Raw genomic sequence first — 24,492 nt, forward strand, 5'->3', positions numbered from 1 at the left:
AAGTGCACATGTACTTGTTGTTCCAGACTGACTTGTCTATACAAACTGGGTCAGAGTATACTTCTGTTTAGGAGTGTAATTAACCACATACCCCTCATTAACCCTTTGTTAACTTGTCATTTGAAACAGGCTTGAGTAAATACCTGTTTTTAGAGAGACAGTAAACCTAGGCTAGAACAAGGACAGTTTAATATTTACCTTACTGAGGTGATGTAGATGGAATAAAGACATATTACTTTCTACTCTATTCTTGTTAACACACTTCTTTCTAAACCAGTCTGCTCTGCGCTTGAAAAATATTGATCACGAATAGGAGATTTGATGTCTAATGTAATAATCAGTACCGTATTTAAAAGACATGTTATAACATTTTCATTTAGCGACACCGTTTGAGCAATGATGCCAATCAATAACATTGTATAGAGATCCCAATAAATTACTAGAGGGGCTTTGTCATCTACCCTAAAAGTTCTATAAAGGCGTGATAATGGCAGCCATGTTGGTCAGGGAGAAATCCAAACCAGTCTAATTGGAATGATTGGCAATAAGGGCATAATCCTGATTTGACTTATACAGGAAAATAAAAGTAAGGCATGTGATATCAAAAATTGTATAATAGAATTCTTGTCAACCTAAAATATTGTCATGATTATAAGTACAGTTTATATGAGTTTTATACAAATTTTCTGTATAAATAGCCTCTAAAATATATGTAAACTGACCATAAATGTCTCAAGTTGGCTTTTCCACTTGGAAAGTGGTGAGTGCTATTATACGATAGTATATCAGTACTTGTTGCATTTACAACTTGTCTAAGTTCTGTCATCAACTGATTTCAGCCAGAGTATGGTATGTTGGCAGTTAATTTGAAAAATTCATAAAATTATTCCTCTAAAACAGACTGGCTAGTTAGCTAACAAACATACAGTGCAGATACATTCTTAAAATGTATTATTTGAACCAATATTTTATCACAGCACTGGCAAAGCATGGTTGACCAACTCCCTGACAGAAATGGCTGACCTTTAACCCATCGCAGGCAAAGTCAAAATTGGCTATATCGTAAAAATGAATGAAAACAAAAATTGGGTTTTAATTAAAGGTTAGACGTACGGTTAGCAGTGTGGTTAAGTTTAAAATCCCATTTTAATAAAAAACATTGTAGAAATGGGCGGGGCTTATGACTTTGTGGCTGTGGTAACGACCCCATAAGAAGGTTTATGTCCTTTCTAGTACCAGTATTCTAATTCTATGTAACATCCTTTCTCGCCAGTGTAAACGGAAGTGAAGTGAACAGTGCCGAAGAACATTTTCCACGTTAGCGTTTTTATTGTTGTTATTTAGACGCGTATTTACCGGCACAGCATCACATACGTACCCCCATGCAGTCTTTAATTCGTGTTGGAGACAGGACTTGGTTCATAGATGTTAACTAGGTAACACGACCGAGCTGCTAACAATGGCTAACTGTATGGTTTTTCACACTCAAATAGCCTCCATCATGGAGGTGCTAGCGAATGCAGCTGTGGCAGAGATCTGTAAACTCGTAGACGACGACTATGCAGTGTTTCGTTTGGAAATAACTCAAAGACAGAAAGAAAACAGGGCATTGCGGAGAAAACTACTGGAACTGAAGGTGTCACGGGAGCGCGCAGAGAGGACAATGCGAGAGCGAGTCCTCGCCAGTCCCAGTAGTGTCAAGATCCTCGACCGATACAGAGGAATGGCAAGAGGTACGTTTCGCAGAAGGCGGATGCTGCGCGGCCTTAGGCGTTCATATGTACAGTAGTTCCACTGGTGGAAAAAGGACCCAGTTGTCATACTTGAGCAAAAGCAAAGATACCTTACTAGAAAATGACTCAAGTAAAAGTCAGCCAGTAAAATACTACTTGAGTAAAAGTCTTAAAGTATTTGGTTTTAAATATACTTAAGTATCAAAAGTAAATCTAATTGCCAAAATATACGAAAGTATGAAAAGTAGAAGTATAAATCATTTCAAATTCCTTATATTAAGCAAACCAGACTGTACGTTTTCTTGTTATTTTAATGTAGGGATAGCCCTGTGGCACACTCCAACATAATTTACAAACGAAGCCTGTGTGTTTACTGAGTCCACCAGATCAGAGGCAGTAAGATGACCAGAGACGTTCTCTTGATAAGTGCTTGAATTGGACCATTTTCCTGCCCTGCTAAGCATTGAAAATGTAACGAGTACTTTTGGGTGTCAGGGAAATGTATGGAGTAAAAAGTACATCATTTTCTTTACGAATGTAGTGAAGTAAAAGTACAAGTTGTCAAAAATAAAAATAGTAAAGTAAAGATACTCAAAAAACGACTTAAGTACTTTACACCACTGAGTAGCTCAGTGCATGTCGCTGCGGTTTCCCTCTGCCCATGTGTTCAGATGTAGATTGTAACACCAGATGTGATTTAAGCAACAACAAAAATAATGGTAAGGAGGCATTATACTGGGAGTTACAGGTTTGCCTATACAAAGCATAGCCAGAGATTTTCCTGCTAACCTGGTCTTGGCAATACTATCTTCATTGTCAACTGGTGGAAACAGGAGTCTCCTAAAATGTTTGTGTCCAGTGGCAGAGGCTCCGTTTGAATGTAGAAAAGTCTCCATTATTAAAAATGAATCAATGTTTTGCTCCATTTTGTAATCCAACAATGTGTGCGCCGCCATCTTGTCTATTTCAATTCTTCTCTCATTGATGAGACGGGTGTCTGTCATCATGACATGCAGCACTTTGGGGTGGACCCCCACCTGTCTCGATCAAGGAGAGAAGATTTTAAATACACAAGTTGATGGAGTACACATTCTTGGATTAGTTCATGGAGTACTTCATGGAGTCTTTATTTGACACATTTTCTAAATTCAAACGGACCCCCTGCCACTGGACACTGACATTTTATGACACTATTTCCACAAATCGAGAACGAAGATAGTATTGCCAATATCAGCTTAGTTGAAACATCTCTGCAGACATTTTGTATAGCCAGACCTGTAACTCCCAGTACAATGGATACCAAAATGTTTGGGTTAAATCACATTATCTGGTGTTACAATCTGTAACTAATAATTCCCCTGATTACTTAGCCATCTTGGGCAAAGACACCATATTCTATCCAGATTCTTGATTTACTGCATTTCCTATTATATACTCAATTAAAACAATGTGATACATGGAACATAATCGGCATTAACGATTAATTAGGGCCGATTTCAAGTTTTCATAACAATCGGTAATCAGCCTTTTTGGATTCCGATTATGGCCGATTACATTGCAATCCACGAGGAAACTCTGTGGCAGGCTGACCACCTGTTACGCGAGTGCAGCGTCAAAAGGACCTTGTGGCTGAAAGGAGCCATGGTAAGTTGCTAGCTAGCATTAAATTGATCTTATAAAAAACAATCAATCTTCACATAATCACTAGTTAACTACACATGGTTGATGATATTACTAGTTTAACTAGCTTGTCCTGCGTTGCATATAATCAATGCGGTGCCTGTTAACTTCTTATGGGCATTGTCCCACCTGGCTAACATCCAGTGAAATTGCAGAGCGCAAATGTCAAATTACAGAAATATAAATATTTAACATTCATGAAAATTCAAGTATTATACATCAAAATAAAGCGTAATTTCTTGTTAATCCAGCCGCTGTGTCAGATTTCAAAAAGGCTTTACGGCGAAAGCACACCATGCGATTATCTGAGGACAGCGTCCCGCATACAAAAACATGAAGGAAAAGAATTCAACCAGGCAGGTGCGACACGAAAGTCAGAAATAGCGATATAATAAATGCCTTACCTTTGAAGATCTTCTTCTGTTGGCACTCCAAAAGGTCCCAGTTACATCACAAATGGTCCTTTTGTTCGTTAAAGTCCTCAGTTTAGCTGGCGCGCTTCATTCAATAGTCCACCGGTTTCCCTCCTTCAAAATGCATACAAAATGAATCCCAAATGTTACCAATAAACTTATCCAAACAAGTCAAACAACGTTTATAATCAAACCTCAGGTACTCTAATACGTAAATAGACGGAGAATAGTATGTTCATTACCGGAGATAAATAACAAAGAACGCACTTTCACCCACGCGCATCGAAACACTACAGCCAAAATGGGAGCCACTTAGAAAAACCAGCCTGAAACTCTTTCTAAAGACTGTTGACATCTAGTGGAAGCCCTAGGAACTGCAATCTGGGAGGACTTCGCCTCATAATAAACATGAAAGCCATTGGAAACAGTGGTAGGCTGAAAGTTATAATTTTTTAGATGGTTTGTCCTTGGGGTTTCGCCTGCCATATCAATTCTGTTATACTCACAGACATAATTTTAACAGTTTGAAACTTTAGAGTGTTTTCTATCCAAATCTACCAATTATATGCATATCCTAGCTTCTGGGCCTGAGTAACAGGTAGTTTACTTTGGGCATGTTTTTCATCCGGACGTGAAAATACTGCCCCCTACCCAAGAGAGGTTAACAGCTGATGATTTAACAAAAGCGCATTCGCGAAAAAAGCACAATCGTTGCATAAATGTACCTAACCATAAACATCAATGCCTTTCTTAAAATCAATACACAGAAGTATATTTTTTTAAACCTGCATGTTTAGTAAAAATAAATGCATGTTAGCAGGCAATATTAACTAGGGAAATTGTCACTTCTCTTGCATTCAGTGCAAGCAGAGTCAGGGTATATGCAACAGTTTGGGTCGCCTGGCTCGTTGCGTTTCTTCCTAACAAAGACCGTAATTAATTTGCCAGAATTTTACAGAATTATGACATAACATTGAAGGTTGTGCAATGTAACAGCAATATTTAGACTTAGGGTTGCCACCCGTTCGATAAAATACGGAACGTTTCCGTATTTCACTGAAAGAATAAACATTTTGTTTTCGAAATTATAGTTTCCGCATTTGACCATATTAATGACCAAAGGCTCGTATTTCTGTGTTTATTATATTATAATTAAGTCTATGATTTGATATTTAATAGAGCAGTCTGACTGAGCGGTGGTAGGCAGCAGCAGGCTCTTAAGCATTCATTCAAACACAACTTTACTGCGTTTGCCAGCAGCTCTTAGCATTGCTTGAAGTACAGCGCAGTTTATGACTTCAAGCCTATCAACTCCTTATCAACTCCTGAGATTAGGCTGGCAGTACTAAAGTGCCTATAAGAACATCCAATAGTCAAAGGTATATGAAATACAAATAGTATAGAGAGAAATAGTCGACGCGTCATAATTCCTATAATAACTACAACCTAAAACTTCTTAACTGGGAATATTGAACCATCAGCTTTCATATGTTCTCATGTTCTGAGCAAGGAGCTTAAACGTTAGCTTTTTTACATGGCACATATTGCACTTTTACTTCTCCAACACTGTGTTATTGCATTATTTAAACCAAATTGAACATGTTTCATTATTTATTTGAGACTAAATAGATTTTATTTATGTATTATATTAAGTTAAAATAAGTGTTCATTCAGTATTGTTGTAAATGTCATTATTACAAATATATATATATATAAAAATCAGCCGATTAATCTGTAATTGCTTTTTTGATCCTCCAATAATCGGTATCGCCGTTGAAAAATCATAATCGGTTGACCTCTACAATCAATAAATAGTATATCAATAAGTTATGAGAAGTGTTACCTTACATCCTTGCCAATTCTAGACAGTGTCAAAACTGTCAATAGTGTACAATATAGTGTTGAGCATTGATGGTACCTAACCTAACCATCTCTTTTCCCCCAATCACTCTCTCAGGTGAAGGACATCTCACTGGAGGCCACAGGAGCTTTGTGAAGCCAGCGGGACACAATACATGGAGAGATGACCAACCAATCACTGTTGATGAGGGGAATGGAACCTCAACCCAGCACATTATTGTGATGGAGGTTAGTGTAATAGTGTTGCATAAAATATGAGTTACTTTGTAAATCAAATGTGGGCTGTTTATTTCAGAATGGCTCACCTCAGCTATTCACTTGCTAACATTTACATCCTAATGTATCTGCCATATGGCTTGTAAGACTTCCATATGATATTGTTATTAAATTCTAATCATGTACTGGTAATAACATCCTATCTTATTGTGTCAGTCTGCAGATACAGAGGCTGCAGGTCCTGGGGTGAAGCCTGAAGGAAAGGAGGACCTACAGCATAGCATAAACATCCAGACTGGAATGGCTGGAGCGCCCCCTATAGCAACGGAGGACTCCACCACCGCACCAGCGCAGCCCAGAGCCGGCTCAGAGTATTTACCGGTATTTCACCAGATCCAGAGGACGGTTAATTCCCGTGGAGATGGTGACGCACCAGTCACTGGCGTTGATGATCCATCATGTTCTTACAGTACAGAGATGGACCCTGGCAACATGCCCTTGGGTTTAGAGACACAGACTGATCTGTCTAAAGGGGAATGGAACCGGTACAGTAGTAGTATATACTCTGAAGGGTGCCTAGATAAGAAAGGGGAGTGTCTGGTTGTAGATGAGGTAATTGTGAAAGTGGGCGACGCTTCTCCCACATGGAATCCAGATAGTCACCTAGGTGACGGACACTCACAGGGCAGAGATTTCTTAGATTACAGAGAAAGCTTAGAGACAAATACAAATGTTGCGACCCACTCCCCTGTACACATTCTCAGGGATTGCGACCCAGTGTCCACGTCGATGGGGCCTTCTGATTCACACGCCCACGTCCTTTTCGATCAGGTATTAAACGCAAACGACATGGCTAGAGCCCAGGCTCAGGGAGGGGGAGCCACATCAGGCCATAGTAAAGAGAAACGGTTTCTCTGCATGTTCTGCAACAAAGGCTTCAGCTGCCCCCAGAAGGTGGAGCTCCACCAGAGGGTCCACACAGGGGAGAAACCTTTCAGCTGTACCCAATGTCACATGCGCTTCGCTGAGGCTGGCAGCCTGAAGAGGCACCAGAGGGTGCACACAGGGGAGAAACCCTACAGCTGCCCCCAGTGTGAGAAGAGGTTCTCCCACCAGCACCATCTGAAGAGGCACTTGAAGGTCCACACGGAATAGAAGCCGTTCGCCTGTAAGCACTGTCGGAAGAGGTTCTCATAGAGGAGCTTCCTCAGGATTCCACTCTATAACATAGAAAGTTACCATTCCATTCAATGGCTTCTGATGTTTAGATCAAATCCTGCCCTAAAGATAGACTGAGCGAGATGACGTAGATCAATTTCCACATTATCAAAGAGCGTTGAAGGCCAAGACATTTTGGGATATATGCGCCTAAAAAGTCAACATAATTTAGCCCAGTACAGACACTATGTTCACAAATGCCTATTTCATTACTTCCATTCAACTACTTTTTCTTCTTCAATAATCACTTTTATTATTTATTTTATTTATTTTTTACCACTTTTTCTCCCCAATTTCATGGTATCCAATTACAGTCTTGTCCCTTTGTTGCAACTCCCATACGGACATGGGAGAGTCGAAGGTCGAAAGCCCAGCCGAGCCGCTTCTTGACACAATGCCGCTTAACCCGGAAGCCAGCCACACCAATGTGTCGGAGGAAACACCGTACACCTGGCAACCGTGTCAGCGTGCATTGCGCCCGGCCCGCCACAGGAGTCGCTAGAGCGCGATGACACAAGAACATCCCTGCCGGCCAAACTCTCGCCTAACCCGGACGATGCTGAGCCAATTGTGTGCCGCCCCATGGATCTCCCGGTTGCGGCTGGCTGAGACAGAGCCTGGACTCGAACCAGGATCTCTTGTGGCACAACTAGCACTGTGATTCAGTGCCTTGGACCACTGCGCCACTTTACTAATAAACACTTTTAATGAGAACATTTATGCAGTTCATTAAGTTAATGCAGATTTGTAGTTGAGATGTGTATGTGTGGTTTTCATATGGTGTATTTAAAACGTGTTTGTTTAATAAACAGAAAATAGGACTTTCATTCTAAGACTTTCCCTGTTGGCCCATGTTGACTCCAATGCTTCCCACAGTTATGTCAAGTTGGCTGGATGGGGGACCATTTTTGATACACATGGGAAACTGTTAAAAGTGAAAAACCCAGTAGTGTTGCAGTTCTTGACACAAACCAGTGCGTCTGGCACCTACTACCATACCCAGTTCAAAGGAACTAAAATATTTTGTCTTGCCCATTCATCCTCTAAATGGCACACATGCACAATCGATGTCTCAATTGTCTCAAGACTTAAAAATCCTTCTTTAACCAGTCTCATCCCCTTTATCTACACTGATTGAAGTGGATTTAACAAGTGACATTAATAAGGGATCATATCTTTCACATGGATTCACCTGGTCAGTCTGTCAATTAGTACTCTTAGTGTATATGATCTTCTGTACAATTTGTGTTTACAGTCTGCAGGCCATGAGGACTTGCTGATATCCAGTCTTGTTGGCGGGAGAGAGTGGACCTCTGAGGTGGCTGGTCATAAGCCATGGCCCCGGATCAGAACCCTGGATCAGGAGTCGTCCTTCTTCCTTCCCGAGTCGGAACCAGGACCGAACCACAAGGGACAGAGACTCCACCACCACACAGCACATAATCCCACCAACACCCAAACAATGGCTAGAGGTCAAGGGGGTCAGACTAACCACCTGAGGGTGGTGGCTCCTGCTTCTACCTCTGGTGTCTTTGGGTCACAACGTGGGAGGCCAAAGCCGTACACTTGCTCCACGTGTGGTAAGCGCTTCGCTAAGGCAAAATATGTGAAGTAGCACCAGACCGTTCACACCAGGGACAGGCCCTGCAGACTGTTACAAAAGCTTCTCCTTCCTGAGTAGCTTTATAAAGACATCGAAATGTCCACAATGGGGAGACACCGTAGCAGTATAGTTATCATGTGAAGTGTCTTGAGGTAAGAGGCTAATCAACCACATTAACCCTTTGTTAAATTGTCATTTGAAACAGGCTTGTAAAATAACTACCTGTTTTTAGCGAGACAGTTAATCTAGGCTAGAACAAGGACTGTTGAATATTTACCTTACTGAGGTGATGGAATAGTCATTAATTCTATTATTTTCTACTCTATTCTTACTAACACTGTTCTTTCTAAACAAGTCTGCTCCCAGCTTGAAATATACTGATCATTGGAGATTTGATGTGTAATGTAATAAGCAGTACGGTATTTTAAAGAACCACACCCTTTGAGCTGACGCCAACCAATAAGATCCTTTCTCTTCTGTGTAAACGAAGTGGGCAAAATTATGCTTGACAGGAGAGCCACCAGACAGCTGAGATGCAGGTAAGCACTGGACTTCAGCAAGGGTGAGAGTCATGACGCGGAAGAATGGCGCCAATCTCAAACCTACGTCTTCCGAATATAAATCTAGTGTTGGTTTTTCGTATTAAACAACTACTGAGGCTGATTTCCTTACGTCTTAAGTTGAAGAGAGTGATGAGGAATCTGCAACCTGTCCACGATCAATTCTTTGTTGATTGGAGTACGATTCAAGGAAAAAGTCGACCATGGGGTTTTGTCTGACCCGTATGATGTCTCGGAGTGAGTGGAGAGTAAGCGAGGGAAAGTTCATTCAGTCAAGGTTGCGAGGAGTGGCTTCATTATCATAGGGTGTACCACCATCTGCCGGAGGAACTGAGTTTGCGCTTGGTTCGTCTGAGGTCACGAGAAGTAACGCGCTTTAGCCTATGGAATAGAGCTCCTCTGTAGGGAGTGTCTTTGGCTTTAAAGACAATTACAATTGTAGGCTATAACAAATTGCAGTAACAGAATGCTACAGTAATTGAGAATGCAAATCATTAATGATTACTTACACTGAACAAAATATAAATGCAACATGTAACAATTTCAAAGATTTTACAGTTCATATAAGGAAATCAGTCAATTGCAATAAATTAATTAGGCCCTGATCATTGCACATGACTTGGAATACAGATATGCATCTGTTGGTCACAGATACCTTTAAAAAATGGTAAGGCCTCCCGAGTGGCACAGCGGTTTAACAAGCTGTAGACCTTACTCAATCGTTGCACCCACACTGCTTCCGACCTCAACAAGCGTTTGCTTAGCCAGGCGCTAAAATTGAACTTGGTTCTATTTGTGACGCATAATGTGCTGCAAGTCCCGGGAGATGGGAGAGGCGGTCGTGGAAGTTTTCAGCATCGAGGAATTGTGTACAGATCCTTGCAACATGGGGCCGTGCATTATCATGCTGAAACATGAGGTGATGGCGGCGGATGAATGGCACGACAATGGGCCTCAGGATCTCGTCACGGTATCTCTGTGCATTCAAATTGCCATCGATAAAAAGCAATTGTGTTCGTTGTCCGTAGTTTACGCCTGCCTATACCATAACCCCACCGCCACAATGGGTCACTTTGTTCACAACGTTGACATCAGCAAACCACTCGCCTACACGACGCCATACGTCTGCCCGGTAGAGTTGAAATTGGGATTAATCTGTGAAGAGCACACTTCTCCAGTGTGCCAGTGGCAATTGAAGGTGGGCATTTTCCCACTGAAAACTGCCGAACTGCACTCAGGTCAGAACGACGAGCTTCCCTGAGACGGTTTCTGACAGTTTGTGCAGAAATTATTCTGTTGTGCAAACCCACAGTTTCATCAGCTGTCCGGGTAGCTGGTCGACACCTTAACCATTACACCAAGAGGTTCTAAGTCTAGAGTAGAGCAGAACATGTTACATGTGAGTCTCAGCATTTAATCATTTTAAAGATATTTTTGTAAATAAAAGACCAGGCCCCTTCTGGATCCGCCCCTTCTCTCACAAACACCGCTCTAGCTCAGCCCTTGTTAATCACACAGACAAATGGTTGGTACCAGCAGATGCAAAATAGATATAATCCAATTGTAAAACCCAGAAGAATGTAGCTCAAACACAGTGGGCGTGTCCGAATACCCATACTTGCGTCCTAAATAGTAGACTGTTTGAATATGTGATAAAATAAAATAAAAAAATTGTAATGTGACATTTCGAAAATTTACTGTACTTTTAATGTCATACTCATTTTGGCTTTGACAACAGCTAAAATCAGATATGGGGATGTGCTACCGAAGTTAACCAATAACGCGAAACAGCACAATCGCACATGACGCATTCTCAATATGCGAAAATAGGACGTTTTTATAGTATGTGAATTTAAAAAAATCGAGTATGGTTTAAATGTCAGGATGTTATAATTTCAGCTCTTCATCTATACGTAACAAAAATATAAATGCAACATGCAACAATTTGAGACTTTGCTGAGTTCAAATCAAATTGTATTTATCACATGCGCCGAATACAACAAGTGTAGACCTTATAGTGAAATGCTTACTTACAAGCCCTTAACCAACAATGCAGTTTTAGTTCATATAGTTACAGTTCATATAAGGAAATCAGTTAATTGAAATACCTGAATTAGTCCCTAATCTATGGATTTCACATGACTGGGCAGGGGCGCAGCCATGGGAATGAGTTTTCCCCCAACTAAAGGGCTTTATTACAGACAGAAATACCCCCTCCCTCCCCCCGACGATCCCGTAGGTGAAGAAGCTGGATGTGGAGGTCCTGGGCTGGTGTGGTTACACGTGGTCTGCAGTTGTGAGGCCAGTTGGATGTCCTGCCAAATTCTCTAAAACGATGGAGGTGGCTTATGGTAGAGAAATAAACATTGACTTCTCTGGCAACAGCTCTGGTGGACATTACTGCAGTCAGCATGCCAATTGCACGCTCCCTCAACTTGAGACATCTGTAGCATTGTGCAAACTGCACATTTTAGTGTGGCTTTTTATTCTACCCAGCACAAGGTGCACCTGTATAATGATCATCCTGTTAAATCAGATTCTTGAAATGCCATACTAGCCGGTGGATGGATTATCATGACAAATGATAAAATACTCACTAACAGGGATGTAAACAAATTTGTGCACAAAATGAGAGAAATAATTTTTATGCGTATGTAACATTTCTGGGATCTTTTATTTCAGTTCATGAAACATGGGATCAGCACTTTATGTGTTGCGTTTTATATTTTTGTTCGGCGTAGTTGAGTTTGATGCACACTTTTCCACAATGCATTGGAAATTCTGCCTTCTCCCTACAGTTTTCAGCGATTAACTTTGCCCACGACTGGCTCATGGGACTCTGTGTTTGAATGTAAATAATCATTGCTTGCGATACGGCTGTGGAAACAATTGTCCCTTATCTTTATTCAAAACATACGGGCCTTCTTTCATCACCGTGAAAGAATCCTTCAAATAAAAAATATACGCTTAATGTAATTAGCAGTTTTGCACAGATCCATACAACTGTGACTTTATGACCAACATTATCCTATTTATACTTTAGTAAATTTAAACACCAGAATTAATGTTTCTGACTCATATCGATGCCACATAGAACCAAATTATCTGGTTTTAAACAGCCTAAGGGACAGTTGACATTTATTTTAACCATATACTCTTTAAGCTATGAGGCCAACCAATAAGATCCTTTCTCTTCAGTAATGGAGAGGCCAAGGGCTTAATAAGAAGTGATTTTTATTTATTTTTAAATGGTAGGAGTTGTGGAACAGGGAGGGAAAGGGAAGACACCTGTATAAGATCCAGGAAAATGTGGGGGAGGTCCTCAGGTCAAGAGAAGGAAGGAAAGTCTAATCACAAGGCTGAGACTCATAAGGCTCAACAGCACTTTGAAATCAGTAGGGAAACATCCAACTGGAAAGTGTAATCACTGCCAGGAGATGGAGACAGTGGAACACATTCCATTTCAGTGGCAGCGATATAGGAGGCAAAGATACAATTTGCTATAAGGATTAAGGAATAATGGTATTGAGGAGTAATATTGAATTAAAAAAAACCTTACGCTGATATTGTATTTATTTATGTATTCCGTTTCCTTGGGGAGAAGGCGGGGTTTGATGGGTAGAGTTCAACTTTTTACACGTTCCCTGTCGCTGGTTCACACTCCAGTCCAGTTGGTGGTGGTAATGCATCACTAAAGTTGATTGCCAACCGCCATTTAAAAACCACAGAAGTGTAAACGAAAGTGAAGTGACCAAGAACAACTTCAACGTTAGCGGTTTTATTAGTTATATATTAATTAACACACGACCTCAAAACATGACTTAACTACACAGCATTACATACTTATCCCAGGTAGTCTTTAATTCCTGTCGGAGACAGGACTTGGGTGATACATCTGTTATCTAGGTAACGCTGACTAGCTGCTAACAATGGCTAACTGTATGGTTTTTCATACTCAAATAGCCTCCATTATGGAGGTGCTAGCGAATGCAGCCGTGTCAGAGGTCTGTAAACTCATAGATGACGATTACGCAGTGTTTCGTTTGGAAATAACTCAAAGCCAGAAAGAAAACAGGGCATTGCGGAGGAAACTACAGCAACTCGAATTGAAGATGGCGCGGGAGCGCGCAGAGAGGGCAATACGAGAGCGCGTCCTCGCCAGTCGACCCAGTAGTGTCAAGATCCTCGACCGATATAGAGGAATGGCAAGAGGTACATTTTGCAGAGGTTGAGGGGCCTTTCGCCCCGTTCACATATGCAGATTTTTTACTTTAGATGTCTTAATCACATGTAGTATGCTATAGTTCTCCTGATTACTTGGCAAACTTACTGAAAGACACTCACATTCTAACCAGATAATAGATTTCCTATTATTTACTCTTTGAAAACATGAGCATTGACAGCAGAGTACCTAACCACCTATTTTCCCCCATTCACTCTCTCAGGTGAAGGGAGTCTCACAGGAGGCCACAGAAGCTTTGTGAAGCCAGTGGGACACAATACATGGAGAGATGATCAACCAATCACTGTTGATGGGGGGAGTGGAACCTCAACCCAGCACGTTATTGAGGTAGAGGTTAGTGTAATATTATTACATCAAAATTACAGTACATCAAATGTGTCCAGTTTAATTCAGAAAGGCTACCCTCAGCTTTTCACCTGCTTATATGTAACATCCTCATTTATCTGCCATAGGGGAGCTTGTGAGACGTCCCTACGACATAGTTTTCCAAATCTATTCCAAATCTATTCATGTACCGGTAATAACCTTCTCTCTTCTGGTGTCAGTCTGCAGAGGCTGCAGGTCCTGGGGTGACGCAGGAGAGGTCTGAAAGAGAGGAGGACCTACGGCACAGCAGAGACATCCAGACTGGAGAAGTGCCTGGAGTGGTGCCCTCTGTAGCCACTGGGGACCTCGCCAACGTGCCCCAGGCCAGGTCCCGGTGCAGCATCACGGAGGTCAGTTTTACGCCGAACGTGGCCCTCAAGTCAGAGACAGACACCGAGACTTTAACTGTAAAACACAGGCTCTTACACACAGGATCTGTCCACAGATCAGACCCAGAGAGACTGGGACTTGGGCCACTGGGATGTCCTGCTGCTCCCAGCTCAGAGTATTTACCGGTATTTCACCAGAGCCAGAGGACTGTTAAATCCTTGGAGATGGTGATACGTTAAACACTGGTGGTGATGATCTGTCTTGCTCTTACAGTACAGAGATGGACCCTGGCAACATATCTTTGGGTTTAGAGGTACAGGTTAATCTGTCTAGATGGGACTGGAACCACTACAGTGGTAGTGTATACTCTGAAGGGTGCCTAGATAAGAAAGGTGAGGTTATAGTCGTAGATAGCGACTGTGAAATTTGAAGGTGATTCTTCTCTGACATGGAATCAGACAAGACTCACTTAGGGGAAGGACATTAACAAGGCAGAGATTTCTTAGACTACAGGGAAAGCTTAGAAACAAATGCAAATGTTGCATCCCACTCCCTTTTACACACGCTTAGGGGTCGCGACCCAGTTTCCACGTCAATAGGTCCTTCCGATTCACATGACTGCGATCAGTTATTGAACTCAAAGGGCCAAGGCTCGGGGAGGGGGAGCAACATCAGGCAGTAGTAAAGAGAAACGGTTCCTCTGCATGTTCTGTAGCAAAGGCTTCTGCTGACCCCAGAAGGTGAAGATCCATCAGAGGGTCCACACAGGGGAGAGATCCTACAGCTGCCCGTAGTGTGAGAAGAGGTTCTCCTACCAGAACCAGTTGAAGATGCACCTGAAGGTCCACATTGGAGGAAGGCTGTTTGCCTGTATCCGAGAGGAGCTATCTCAGGATACACCAGAAGAAAAAACATTCCTCTATATAACATAGAAAGTAACCATTCCACTCGATCGCTTCTGACGACAAAGATTACTTTTCATTGTTGTCAGCATAAAAGATCCACAGATGCATTTGGAATAACGAGAGTAACAGATTTCAGTGTTGAATATTCCTGGGTAGAAAATTGCATCCAGACATTGTAGGCTACGTGATGTTTACAAATGCCTATTTCATTACTTCCATTCAACTACTTAATTTTTTGCCCCAAGACACTTTTAATGAGAAATTATGCAGTTTATCAAGTTAATGCAGATTTTTAGTTGAGACATTACATTTTTATATTTACATTTGAGTCACTTTGCATTCCCTTTTATCCAGAGCGACTTACAATTAGTCTTACAAAATCTGGGTGAGACAACCACACAACATATTTGTAGCACGTTGGGAGGATGGATTCATTTAAGATACTCTTTGAAGAGGTAGGGCCTCAAATGTCTTCGGAAGATGGGCAGAGACTTTGCTGTCCTAGCTTCAGCGTTAAGCTGGTTCCACCATTGGGGTACCTTGACAGAGAAGAGCTTTGACTTGGTTGAGCAGATGTGGCCAAGAAGCCAGAGGTGGCAGAACGGAGTGCTCGGGTTGGGGTGTGTAGGGTTTGAGCATAGGCTGAGGTAGGGAGGGGCAGTTCCCTTTGCTGCTCCATAGGCAACCAATATGGTCTTGTAGTGGATGCGAGCTTCGACTGGAAGCCAGTGGAGTGTGTCGAGGAACGGGGTGACATGGAAGAACTTGGGAAGGTTGGGTACCAGACGGGCTGCGGCATTCTGGATAAGTTGCAGGGGTTTGATGGCACAAGCAGGGAGCCCAGCCAACAGTTGCAGTAGTCTAGACTGGAGATGACAAGAGCCTGGATTAGGACTTGTGCCGCTTTCTGTCCCAGGAAAGGTCGTACTCTATGGATGTTGTGGACTATGAACCTGCAGGAGAGTCAATGCTTTGATGTTTGCAGAGAATGACAAGGTGTTGTCAAGGGTCACACCAAGGTTCTTTTCACTCTGGGAGAGGGACACCATGGAGTTATCAACCATGATGAAGAGGTCTTGGAGCGGGCAGGCCTTCCCCGGGAAGATAAGCAGCTCCGTCTTGTCGAAATTGAGCTCGAGGTGGTGGGCTGACATCCAAGCTGAGATGTCTGCCAGGCATGCCGAGATGCATATCTGTGTGTGGTTTTCATATGGTGTATTTAAGTTGTTTATGTTTAATAAACACACAATGGGACTTTTCATTCTAAGACTTTCATTGAGACTCTCTTTAGTATACATCACATCTGATCTCATCTTATTCTGCATAAACATGACAGCGCATTATAACCAGTATATACCTACACATACCCACACACTAACAAACACCTGCTGTACACGTCAAAATAGTTTAGTCAGGTTTGCCTGATGATTCATTTTGACTTATCATAGCTGACTCCTATTTACCCACAACATCATATTTATGTCCACCATGATGGATTTAACAACAATGAAGTCATTCTGTAACTACATTATAGGACTCAAACGTAGTGGGGATGGGTAAACACTCCATGTTGAAAGTGGGTTTATTATCTCTGTGTATGTACCTGAGGGTGTATATATCTGTATCACCTGTCTCTTACAGGAGGAGGGTGGTCTAGAGGTGCTGCTGGTGAAAGAGGAGGGGTGTGAGGAGGGTCTGGGGAACCCTGAGGGGACCAAGGTCATGGAGGACAACCAGACTACACCTCCTCCTGAAACCACAGAGGAACCAGCTGAGCAACACAGGACCACACACAGTCTCACTGAGGTGAGCCCACTGTAAACTACTGTCTGTATGGTATTAGGTCAGGGCCTGTATCCACAGAGTGGCAGTGCTGATCTGGATCAGTTTTGTCTTTTAGATCATAATGAATGACTATATAGGCAGATGGGGACCTGATCCTAGATCAGCACTCTTACTCTGACACTTTGTGAATACGGGCCCAGGTCTTGACCATGCCTTTGAAATATAAAACTATTAGTGTCAAGTGATCAAATTAACTAACATGTTTGCATAGCAGTCCCTCATTGCCACAATCAGAAGATGCTCATATCAGATTTCTTGATCCAACATCCTCTCACTCTGTATCTCTTACAGTCAGTAGACATGGAGGATGGAAAGCCTGATCTGCTGCTGGTCAAAGAGGAGACAATAGAAGATGGACCAGAGAGCATTGACCTGCTGAGTGATCTGAAGATGGGAGAGCAAGGTGAGGGAGAAATGCGTTCTGTGCCTAAAGAAAGTATTCATACCCCTTGACTTATTCCACATTTGTTGTGTTACAGCCTGAATTCAATTTGTATTAAATAAATAACAAATTCTCACCCATTTACACACAATACCTCATAATGACAAAGTGAAAACATGTTTTAGACATTTTTTTAAATGAAATTCAGAAATATCTAAGTCGCATAAGTATTCACACTCCTGTGTCAATACATCCTAGAATCACCTTTGGCAGAAATTACAGCCGTGAGTCTGTCTGGGTAAGTCCTGCTGAAAAGTGAATTTGTCTCCCAATGTCGGTTGGAAAGCAGACTGAACCAGGTTTTCCTCTAGGATTTTGACTATAGATCTATTCTCTAGGATCTATTCTGTTTATTTTCATTACCAAAAAAACTCCCTAGTCCTTGCGGATGACAAGCATACCAATAACATGATGCAGCCTCCACCATGCTTGAAAATATGAGGAGTGGTACTGGATCTGCCACAAACATAACACTTTGTATTCAGGACATAGTTAATTTCTTTGCCATATTTTTTGCAGTTTTAATTTTGTGCCTTGTTGCAAACAGGATGCATGTTTTTCTTATGTTTATTTTTTTTGGGGGGGGGGTACTTTTTTTTTTATACATTTTTCATGATGTCCAATTGTCCCATCGCTGCAACTCCTGTACGGACTCGGGAGAGGCGAAGGTCGAGAGCCGTGTCTCCTCCGAAACACGACCCCGCCAAGCCGCACTGCTTCTTGACACTCACTTAACCCGGAAGCCAGCCGCACCAATGTGTCGGAGGAAACGCCGTACAGCTGGCGACCGAAGTCAGAGTGCATGTTTACATAGAAAAACACACATTATAATGTATGAACTAAAAAAACAATGACTTATCAATGACCCAAGTCCAGCTCAGATTATCCCTACCATTGTGTCACTGTTGTCGGAGTGCTGCTGCAAAAGTACATTGTCAGTCATAATGTATGTCCCTCTAACTGCCCTGAATGCCTCTGTTGATCCTACAGGTATTGTTTGCAGTAATCGTGTGCCTATGAACGAGAGTTCTACTCTTAGCACTGAGGCGGTGTGCCCTAGTAGGAGGTACACTGTGTGCAGCTCACCCTGCACTATCAACTCAAACATAAATAACATTGTCATGTCTACTTCTGATCAGCTTCCCATTAAAGCAATAAAAACTATTAAGCATCCCAGAAAAGTGCTGAAAATAGCCCACATTAAGAAACAAGGTTCATGAAATCAATAATTTGAGGCAGCAGCGTAGCCTAGTGGTTAGAGCGTTGGACTAGTAACCGAAAGGTTACTAGATCGAATCCCCGAGCTGACAAGGTACAAAATCTGTCGTTCTGCCCCTGAACAAGGAAGTTTAACCCACTGTTCCTAGGCCGTCATTGAAAATAAGAATTTGTTCTTAACTGACTTGCCTAGTTAAATAAAGGTAAAATAAAAAGAACTTGCTAGTAACAGATGACATTCATATTCTGAAATGCACTTAGATAAAACCTTTGATAATACAGTGGCAGCAATACATGGTTATAACATCTACAGAAAAGACAAATGCCAATGGAGGCGGTGTTGCGGTCTATATTCAGAACCACATTCCTGTAGAGCTTAGAGAGGATCTCATGATGAATACTGTTGATGTAATATGGCTACAGGTTCATCTGCCTCACCTAAAGCCCATTCTTGTGAGAAGCTAACAGTCAATATCTGGATAATGTGTGTGAAATGCTTTATAATGTATGTGATATCAACAGGGGGGTATATTTTCTGGTAATTTCTATATTGACTAGCTTTCATCAAACTGCCCACTCAAGAAAAAGCTTCAAACTGTAACCACTGCCTGCCATTAGTCAATCTACCAGGGTAGTTACAAACAGCACAGGAATGAAATCATCAGCATATATTGATCACATCTTTACTAATGCTGCCAAAATTTGCTTTAAAGCAGTATCCAAATCCATCGGATGTAGTGATCACAATATAGTAGCCATATCTAGGAAAACTAAAGTTCCAAAGGTTGGGCCTAATATAATGTAGAAGAGGTCATACTAATAAGCATGCATCCATTAAGAAAATGACTGTAAAAACTGTTGAATTCCGTTTGATTTATGAGGAATTAAAACATTTTATGGTTTTGAGGGATGAGGCGAAAGGAATGGCAAATAAGTTTGGCTGCACAACCGATTGGCAAATGTGACTAAACTGAATAAAAAGAAGAAACTATACTATGAAACAAAGATGAATGATAGTAAAAAGCTTTGGAGCACCACCTTAATTAAAATGTTGGGCAAAAAGGGTAACTCAGATCCATCATTCATTGAATCAGATGGCTCATTCATTACAAAACCCACTGATATTGCCAACTACTTGAATCATTTTTTTCATTGGCAAGTTTAGCCAATTTAGGCATGACATGCCAGCAACAAACGCAGACACTACACATCCAAATAACTGACCAAATTATGAAAGAAATGCATTGTAATTTTGAATTTCCTAAAGTGAGTGTGGAAGACGTGAAAAAAGTGTTGTTTATCAACAATGACGAGATACTGGGGTCTGACTACTTGGATGGAAAATTACTGAGGATAATAATGGACGATATTGCCACTCCTATTTGCCATATCTTCAATCTAAGCCTACTAGAAAGTGTGTGCCCTCAGGCCTGGAGGGAAGCTAAAGTCCTTCCACTACCGAAGAATAATAAAGCCCCCTTTACTGGCTCAAATAGCCGACCAATCAGCCTGTTACCAACCCTTAGTAAACTTTTGGAGAAACATTTTGGGCCAGATACAATGCTATTTTACAGTAAACAAATTGACAACAGACTTTCAGCACACTTATAGGGAAGGACATTCAACAAGCACAGCATTTACACAAATTACTATTGATTGGCTGTGAGAAATTGATGATAAAAGAATGTGGGGGCTGTTTTTTTTAGACTTCAGTCAGGCTTTTGACATTATCAATCATAGTCTGCTGCTGGCAAAACGTATGTGTTATGGCTTTACACCCCCTGCTATATTGTGGATTAAGAGTTTAACAGAACACAGAGGGAGTTCTTTAATGGAAGCCTCCAACATAATCCAGGTAGAATCAGGAATTCCCCAGGGCAGCTGTCTAGGCCCTTTTTTTCTATATTTACTAATGACATGCCACATGTTGATACAACAGTAGCTAAGATGGGGAGAAGTCTGTCCATAATAAAGCGCTGCTCTGCCTTAGCACTATCAACAAGGCAGGTCCACCTGGACTACTGTTCAGTAGTGTGGTCAGGTGCCAGAGGGACTTACAAATTACAATTGGCTCAAATTACAATTGGCTCTCACACACCCATGCATACCCCACAAGACATGCCACCAGAGGTCTCTTCACAGTTCCAATGTCCAGAACAGACTAGGGGAGGTGCACAGTACAACATAGAGCCATGACTACATGGAACTCTATTCCACATCAGGTAACTGATGCAAGCAGTATAATCAGATTTAAGAAGGAAAAAAAAGATTAATACACCTTATGGAACAGTGGGGACAAGTGAAGAGACACAAACACACACACACACAGGTACAGGCACACGCTAGCACATGCACTCTACACACACATACATTGTAATATTGTTGTATGGTGGTATTATACATTTTGCATTGTAGATATGTAGTGGTGTAATAATGTTATATGATGTACTGTTTTAGCTTTTGTTTTATGTGTGATGTAAGTGCCTTAATGTGTTTGGACCCAGGAAGAGCAGCAGCTAATGGGGATCCCTAATAAATACATATGTAGAGTTCTCTACCATGTTTGTGAAGTCTACTTTGTAACCTCTTCCTGCAGGTGGTTGGCTGGAGGCTAACAGAGGAGACTGGGCAGCCATCTTGAATTCCCAGACCCAGACGGGTGCAGCCAAGGGCCCAGGGGACAACATCACTGAGCAGGTCAGGAACAGAGGCGACATAGTGGAGGTCAGTGGATGGGACAGCATCAGCAACTCTGGGCTGGGGAACAACACTGTTAACTACAACCAGAAACAGACAGTGGAACACAAAACAACAACCAAACTTAGTCTCCATGACAACAGACTGGCTGAGACCAGGGCGGGGCTTAAATTTGGTCTGCGGGGACTGGGAGGTGTCCGTATGCAGCGAAAGAGAACAGACACAGACTCTGCTAGGGATGCTCCGTCCTGCTCCTATAGTTGTGATTCAGAGAGACTGATGGTGCCTCAGGTTAACCCCCTAACAATTGCTGCCTTCAGCCTGCCTTCTATAGGATCTATCAACTGGAATATGGACCCTGCGACAACACAGACACTCCCTGGCCTTCATCCTCCTCACACTCCCCTAATGTTAAACCAGACCTCAGACAATACCAGTGCCTCAACACTAAATGGCAACACAAGCCCATTGACAAATTATATTAGTAGTAACGCTATTAGTAAATCCGGTGGCAAAGAGAAGCGCTTCCCATGTTCGTTCTGTGGGGAAACTTTCAGTTTCCCCCAACAGTTGGAGATCCACCAGAGGATACACACGGGAGAGACATCGTTCAGCTGCCACCTGTGCCGGGCCTGTTTTTCACACTTGTCCAGCCTGAAGAGGCACCAGAGGGTTCACACAGGGGAGAAGCCATTTGGCTGCCACCTGTGCAAGGCCAGTTTTTCACACTCGTCCAACCTGAAGAGACACCAGAGAGTCCACACAAGGGAGAAATCCTAGAGCTGCCCCAGTGTGAGAAGAGGTTCTCGCACCAGCTGAAGATGCACCTGAAGATCCACACAAAAGAGCCTGTTCGCCTGTTGTACGCACTGCGGGAAGACGTTCTCAGAGGAGCTAACTCAGGATACACACGCAGAAAATGCACACGGCCCATGTGTTGTGACATGTAATGTAATACTAGTTAGTTTGATGTTAATTCTGTTTGTTTTGGATTTAGTGGGAAACTGGATGAGATGAACTGAGGAAAGAATGAGTATGATGAGGCAGAGTAGATGATATGGTGATGGTTGGTGTGATGGTGTCTGTGAAAATGCTTCACTGATGAAGTGACAACCTTGTCCAGTTGTTTGATGCTAGTCTTTTATATTGAGGAAATTAGTGCCTTAATTTGTTTACTTGACATGTAGTAGTGAAGCAGTGGAATGCAATGCTGAACCTTTTCCAAAGTATTCAAAAATCTATTTTGTCAAAGGTAGGGTACCAGATTTTAAGAAAAGGTTGTGTTACCATAGTGATTAAAGTTATTCTACTTGTCACATGTTTTGTACAATTAAAGTTGTGTACTTCACTATGAGTGTATGACCATTTTGTTGAAATTAAATACAACATTGACTGTTCTGAATGACTTGGTTATTTTTGTATCATTGCAGGGACTGAGTTTTCCTTATCTCAGTGAAACCAAAACATTATACTTCATTTTTGAATCAACACATGTCATTTTTTAAATAATAAACTCCAATGGCTCCATGTTGTTAGGTACTTGAATCACAGTGTTAGAGATGGGCTTAACTGTGGTTAACATTTTATAATGTCATGTTTCTGTGTGTACAGCAAAGAGTTTCTTATATAAATCTTTATGCTTTTCTGTTCAATTTGTGTTTACAGTCTGCAGTCAATGAGGACCTGCTGATATCTGGTGTTACTGGCGGGAGAGACTGGACCTCTGAAGTGGCTGGTAACAAACTCTGGCCCCGGATCAGGACACTGGATCAGGAGCCGTCACTCTTTCTTCGCGAGTTGGAACCAGGACCCAAATGCGAAGGACAGAGACACCACCACCACACAGAACACAACCAGTGGACAGGTGGTCTGAACAACCTCAGTCCTGGTGGTAATCAGAGAGACAGAGGCTCCAATCAGGGATCCAGTCAGCAACCGAGGCCCTTCTCTTCACTGTCTCAGTGCAGGGATGTAGCAGTGCCTGGGGCTGATGGGGATAGACCCTCCTATTCCTATGATACAAACACCACAGTATCCATGATGAACAGAGCAGGTCACACTGGGCTTCAGCCTTCACAGTGGTGGGAGACCCGCCTAGTGGAAGTCTAACAGGAAGTCTTTCTCCTTCAAGATCTCCTCTAATGCCTGGTAACTGGGTTCATAGAAGGTCTAGGTCTAGCCTTCCTCATGGTTATCCCACCAATACAGACAGGGTCAGGATGGGCTTTCACCATGATAGGTACCTAGCCTATAACATTGCAGACAATCCCAGCAACACCCAAACAATGGCTAGAGGTCAAGGAGGGAGCTCAATGACTAAGGGAGCTCAAAGGGTGGTGGCTCCTGCTTCTACTTCCTCTGGTGTCATTGGGTCACAACGTGGGAGGCCGAGCATTAGGACGGACGCCGACAAGCCATACATCTGTCGCACGTGTGGGTAGCGGTTTGTTAGGGCAAACTATTTGAAGGAACACCAGACTGTTCACAACAAGGAGAGGCTCTTCAAGTGCAAATTGTTACAAGAGCTTCACCTTCCTGACTAACCTTATCAGACATAGGAGTGTCCACAACAGGGCAAAATAGGAGGAGTGTGGCTTGAGATGTGCGCAGGGCCTATCTGGGAACCATTCTGTAGGTGACATATTTAATCCAATAAAATCATTTTCTCAGTTTAATTTCTCCAGGTGTCCTTTTCAGGTTCTCTCAATCACTTTTTTAAATAGAAAAACATTTGATAAGTCCACCTGAGGTTTGGGAAAAATATTAGATATTTCGATTTTTGGGGTGTAGTTACCCTAAGTGTGCACCAGCAAGAGACTATCTTTTGGTTGTGATGTTTCTGTACCGCTCATGTGATTGCAGAGTTTGCTAAACAAATGGCCACTGGATTGATGCAAATAATCAAGCCAGGTTGCTATAGGCTACATTGTAGTTAACATTTAAATTAGAAGGTTTTTGGGAAAGGCTTTCCATCTCTATTTGAAGGTTATCATTAGCATCATTGCTAACGGCTACACAAAGTGTATACCTAGGCACACACGGGCATTCCTGTTTTTCAGGAAGTTGCAGGAAAATACAAATCATTGATGAATTTTTTTCATGTTATGATTAATTTATGATATTTTTTAAATATAGGTGAATTACGTTTTAAAGTCTGGAATCT

General features: G+C 42.1%; 2 protein-coding genes across 7 annotated transcripts; both read left to right on the plus strand.

Moving 5' to 3' along the window:
- Positions 1–1,240: 1,240 nt before the first annotated feature.
- LOC139579097 (uncharacterized) lies at positions 1,241–9,394 on the plus strand. Of its 4 annotated transcripts, none has more exons than XM_071407361.1 (4): positions 1,241–1,733; positions 5,784–5,914; positions 6,119–6,283; positions 8,376–9,394. In XM_071407361.1, the coding sequence occupies exons 1-4, from the start codon at positions 1,460–1,462 to the stop codon at positions 8,733–8,735; spliced, it is 930 nt and encodes a 309-aa protein (XP_071263462.1). In that variant the 5' UTR covers positions 1,241–1,459; the 3' UTR covers positions 8,736–9,394. The 4 variants fall into 4 exon arrangements, with proteins under 4 accessions (XP_071263462.1, XP_071263463.1, XP_071263461.1 ...); XM_071407362.1 differs by having other exon boundaries at positions 6,119–6,447; positions 8,376–9,393; XM_071407360.1 differs by having other exon boundaries at positions 6,119–7,070; positions 8,376–9,392.
- A 3,525-nt stretch (positions 9,395–12,919) lies between these two features.
- Positions 12,920–24,004, plus strand: LOC139577678 (uncharacterized). Of its 3 annotated transcripts, XM_071404846.1 has the most exons (7): positions 12,926–13,495; positions 13,729–13,859; positions 14,072–14,242; positions 16,769–16,933; positions 17,264–17,375; positions 21,229–21,356; positions 22,995–24,004. In XM_071404846.1, the coding sequence occupies exons 1-7, from the start codon at positions 13,213–13,215 to the stop codon at positions 23,436–23,438; spliced, it is 1,434 nt and encodes a 477-aa protein (XP_071260947.1). In that variant the 5' UTR covers positions 12,926–13,212; the 3' UTR covers positions 23,439–24,004. The 3 variants fall into 3 exon arrangements, with proteins under 3 accessions (XP_071260945.1, XP_071260944.1, XP_071260947.1); XM_071404844.1 differs by lacking the exon at positions 22,995–24,004 and having other exon boundaries at positions 12,920–13,495; positions 13,729–13,853; positions 21,229–22,726; XM_071404843.1 differs by lacking the exon at positions 22,995–24,004 and having other exon boundaries at positions 12,925–13,495; positions 21,229–22,726.
- Positions 24,005–24,492: the final 488 nt, after the last annotated feature.

Source organism: Salvelinus alpinus, chromosome 6 (assembly GCF_045679555.1).
Source record: "Salvelinus alpinus chromosome 6, SLU_Salpinus.1, whole genome shotgun sequence".
NCBI lineage: Eukaryota > Metazoa > Chordata > Actinopteri > Salmoniformes > Salmonidae > Salvelinus > Salvelinus alpinus.